The 4,824-nt window shown below is 43.0% G+C and overlaps 1 protein-coding gene across 1 annotated transcript; it reads left to right on the forward strand.

Moving 5' to 3' along the window:
• Positions 1 to 3,195: 3,195 nt before the first annotated feature.
• LOC123975421 (trace amine-associated receptor 13c-like) lies at positions 3,196 to 4,415 on the forward strand. Its single transcript, XM_046056888.1, has 2 exons — positions 3,196 to 3,368; positions 3,605 to 4,415. Exons 1-2 carry the CDS (start codon positions 3,196 to 3,198, stop codon positions 4,413 to 4,415), a joined length of 984 nt encoding a protein of 327 aa, XP_045912844.1.
• The last annotated feature ends 409 nt before the right edge of the window (positions 4,416 to 4,824 follow it).

The raw sequence follows: 4,824 nt of genomic DNA on the forward strand, positions 1-4,824 counted from the left end.
ATTAGAATCCGTAGAAATCGGACATCTGATGTTTTCAACCCTCCACATACCTCGCTGTCCACCCTGGAGACTGGTTGAGACTTACAGGTCTGCTCACCCCTTGTCTCTGTTGAGACAACCACAGGAGGCGTTTCCAATTCTACTGCCACAGGTAAATCAATCAGCCTTCTCTACACTAAGTTAGCAATAACTAACGGTTTAAGATCTCTTTTTAACTTAGTTTTACTTACCGGAATCTGGAGGTGACTGTTTTCCTAAATCATCCTTTCTACAGGCATGAATTTGGTCAAAAGTCGGATTCGCTATGAATGACTCCAAAACAAAGTGTTCAGAAGCCATTACACCTAATCAGTCAGCTATGCCAGTTTATCAATCAAGTGTGTTCACTTACCCTCTTTCAATAAATATCCTTTCACCAGGTTTCAATTTAGAGATCCCTGACGAGCCCCCACTTATGTTATGTCCTGAGGTGTTTAGGGGGACAGAAACAAACCAGAAGTATGTGGTATTTGAAAGGATATTAATTTGAAACAGGGTCAAACAGAGCACACAACAGAAAATTAGCTAATGGGTGCTGTGGAAATCAAGAAAGGAATATAACAAAAGGAGGATTGCTAATTTAACGTCAGGCAAAAATAAAAGGGTAAACCAAAGACCTCTCCAACTAAAATACATTGCCAAACACAAAGCGCACAGCACCCCTGAACCTTGTGGAAACTTAACAAAACAAAACTACTGTGTGTAAGAATGATGTCAGTTTTTAGATTTCAATCACTGGCCCACTTCCTTACCTTTACACAGTTTTAACAAATCACATACAAGCAAGAACACTAAACACAACAAGTTCTGAGACGTGTGGCACCAAGGCAAGCTAATCAGGTCTAACAGCTGCCCTGAACATCAGTCCAAGCAAGCCATTTAAGCTGGAGGCGGACTTCGCTGGAGCTCCTTGATTGGCCAGCGGTAACATGCCGCATCAATCAGCGTCACCGTCACAGGAAACCCCAGGAAGTAAGCGGAACTTTTCTTGACCACACAGCCAATCCACAGCATGGGTTTGGCCTGCTCAGCAAAACAGATAGACACACATGCACAAGTAAATTACAGACGGCGCGGGAGTGGGGGTTTAATAGCTATAGCAAATAGTAAAGGTTAAAGACGGCAACCCTGTCTTGTACCTTGGCTTACCTGGAATTAACGTGATGAGTATCATTATACGTATATCATTAGTACGTACTGAAGAAAATGGGGATGTATATAGTAGCCTTACTAAAGATATGAACCTCTTTCCAAAGCCAAAGGTTGCGAGTGTATGAAATGAGTAGCTCCACTCAACCCTCGGCCTTTTCAGCATCTAAAGAACAACCATTTCTGGAACAGGGCAGATGGATGATAAATAAAATTAAATTGTTGTCTAACATTGAAAAAGGAAAACCTGTTTTTAATAAACCCAGTCTGGTCAATGGATATAATATCTGGTAGACCTATCTCTATCTGTCGAACAAGAACATTTGCAATAATTTCCCCACCTACTGTACATTAATAAGAGAAATTGGGCGGTAAGAGCCAAAACAATGAGGGTTTTGGAGGAGGGAGATTTAGGGTTCACTCACCCACCACATAAATAAATCCTGAGCAAAGGGTATACCAAGTAGAACCCAGGGCCCACTGCACCAGCATAAAGTCTAACAATGGCTTTGAGGTTTTCATCCCCGTACCTAAGTCAGGGAACCATTGGCTAGCACTTGGAGGTCTGTGCGACCCTCCAAGGATATGCCTCCCCAGACCATCACTGACCCACCACTAAACTGGTCATGCTGGATGATGTTGCAGGCAGCACAACGTTCCCCACGGCCTCTTGAGACTCTCTCACCTCTGTCACATGTGCTCAGTGTGAACCTGCTCTCATATGTGAAGAGTACCAATGGTGGACCTGTGCGTTCTGGTGTTCTCTGGCGAATGCCAGTTGAGCTGCACGGTGCTGGGCTGTGATCACAGATCCCACTAGAGGGAATTGGGTCTTCATGCCACCCTCACAGAGTCTGTTTCTGACAGTTTGGACAGAAACATGCTCACCAGTCTCCCGCTGGAGGTGATTTTGTAGGGCTCTGGCAGTGCTCCTCCTGTTCCTCCTCGCACAAAGGAGCAAATGCTGCTGCTGGGTTGATGCCCTTCTATGGCCCTGTCAAGCTCTCCTCGTAATGGCCCATCTACTGGTATCTCCTGCATTCTCTAGAGACTGTGCTGGGAGACACAGCAAACCTTCTTGAGTCAGCACGTATGGATGTGCCCCCCTGGAGGAGCTGGACTACCTGTGCAACTTGAATGGGCTGTAGGTATTGCCTCATGCTTACAGCAGAAACAGGGATACTATCAAAATTCTAAAGAAGAGAACAATTAGTCAGGGAGGATAAGGAGAGCAACTCTCTGTGGCTGCCACCTGCAAATCCATTCTCTTTTTGCGGGTTGTCTTGCTGTGGCTTCTCCAGTGCACCTGTTGTCACTTTCATTTGCACGAAAACAGGTGACATTGATTACCCATCGGTTATGCTTCCTAATTGGACAGATTGATATCCCTGAAGTATATTTGACATGATGTTATACTGTGATGATTAGCAATTATCCTGTTCTCAGATCCTGTGGTATACTACCAAATAGCAGCTGGTTCTCGTTTCTCCACAGACACCGACAACCAAAGCAGAGTATTTCTCCGTGACAGAACAGGCCGCAACTTGTTTATGTAGTTGAACAAACTTCAGCTCATTCTGATGGGCAGGGAGGTCCCAGAACAGAGCCATAACGCCAAACATACTAAGTTATTGCAGTGCAAATATTTGTTTCTTTGGTAAAAGTTGCCCTGAATATTGATTAGTGCACAGGATGCTCAAAGTACACTTTACAATGTACTTTGTTGAAGGGTTGTTTTTTATGTGATCTCTTTCCCAAAGGCCGTAACTAGGGCTGATCTCACTAGAGTCCATACATCAGCCAAAACAAAACAAACACAACCTGTTGCACGAAGATGCAGATGCAGAGTATGACGCATAGAGTGAGAGAGAAGGAAGATCAGTGTGAAAGAGAGAGACAGACAGGAGGGGAGGGAGAAGAGGGAACGAGGAGAGAGATATATCAGCTGTATGACAGAACTTTGCTGAGAAAGCTGTGTGTTCAGCAGCTTCTCCTCTCTGTCTGATGATGCAGACCCTGGAGGAAGCTGAACTCTGCTTTCCACAACTCCTCAACATTTCCTGCAAGAAGCACATCCGCTCTCAGGCTGAGAAAATGCTCATTTACGTTGTGCTGTCCTCCATCTCTCTGCTCACTGTGGCTCTCAACCTGCTGGTCATCATCGCCATCTCCCACTTCAGGCAGAGATAAATGTCTTAGCATTGATAACGTTTTGTTGTAGTGAGATCTGAGCATTACATCCTGATGGTTTGATGATACTTTTGTTTATTAACAGTGCTTACAACAGCCACGTTTATTATATAGATACACTGGAGTTTTGACTTTCATTACTGCTTTTATAAAACAACTACTTCTATTGGTGATAATGTTGTTGGTGTTTGTAACATTCACAGTGATGATATTCTCCCCCCTTCAGGCAGCTCCACACCCCCACCAACATCCTCCTCCTCTCTCTGGCTGTCTCAGACTTTCTCGTGGGCCTCCTTTTGATGCCGTTTCAAATCCTGTTAACAGAGCCCTGCTGGCTCCTGGGTGACCTGTTTTGTACTCTGTGTTATCTTATAAACTTCATCAATATCTATTCCTCCATGGTTACAATGGTGCTCATATCATTTGACCGTTATGTGGCTATCTGTTACCCTCTGCACTACCACACCAAAATCACTACAAAGAGAGTTCAAATCTGTGTTTACCTGTGTTGGGGTTTTGCTGTTTTCTACAATATTTTCTTATTATATGATCACCTAATACAACCAGGCAAGTATAATTCCTGCTATGGAGAATGTGTGGTTAACCTAATAGCAGTTGTTGACCTCCTTTTCAGCTTCATCATTCCCATCTCTTCCATCATCATTATGTATGTGAGAGTGTTTGCAGTGGCTGTGTCTCAGGCTCGTGCTATGCGCTCCCATATTAGAGCAGTCACACTGAAGCGTTCAGCGACTGTAACAGCTAGGAAATCTGAGATGAAAGCAGCCAGGAGTCTTGGTGTTGTTGTTGCTGTGTTTCTCATGTGTTACTGTCCATTTTACTGCGTCTATCTCTCAGGCAATGACCTCGTAATCAGTCAATCAACTGAGCTTCTTATGGTTTTTTCGTTAATTTTGAACTCCTGTCTAAACCCTGTGCTCTATGCCTTTTTCTACCCCTGGTTTAGAAAATCTATTAAACTCATTGTTACACTTCAGATACTGCAGCCTCACTCCTGTAGGACCAACATACTGTAGAGAGACACTGTGGAGTGACTGACTAGACACATGAGCTTTTCTGTGAAGGAGGAAATGTGTTTTTATGTGCCGTTGCAGAGTCACTGAAATGAAGAGGACAAAGTCTGAACAAATACTCAAATGCTTTTTTATTTTATTTTCTATCTATTAATGTGGTATTCACATATGAATTCATGTTATTATGTCTGTTGTATCTTCATAACAATTCAAGAACAGATAGTACTCCAGTTACTGATTATGTGATCTTTGCAGCAGAGTCCGTCTCTGTCTGCTACAGTTCTTTAAATAATGAATCACAGTGATAATTAAGACAAACAAACAAACAAATTTATTTTACAATATTCCAATGTCAATAAAGTCAAACTGAGCTAGAAATAACTCTATGTTTGTGTCATATTTTTGTGTAACA

This window comes from Micropterus dolomieu, linkage group LG08, assembly GCF_021292245.1.
Source record: "Micropterus dolomieu isolate WLL.071019.BEF.003 ecotype Adirondacks linkage group LG08, ASM2129224v1, whole genome shotgun sequence".
Classification (NCBI taxonomy): Eukaryota; Metazoa; Chordata; class Actinopteri; order Centrarchiformes; family Centrarchidae; genus Micropterus; species Micropterus dolomieu.

Bases quoted from the DNA above. Each gene is read 5' to 3' on its own strand.
- LOC123975421 (XM_046056888.1), top strand. From the start codon at position 3,196: ATGCAGACCCTGGAGGAAGCTGAACTCTGCTTTCCACAACTCCTCAAC. The intron at 3,369-3,604 runs GCAGAGATAAAT...TCCCCCCTTCAG, and splicing joins ATCGCCATCTCCCACTTCAG to GCAGCTCCACACCCCCACCA.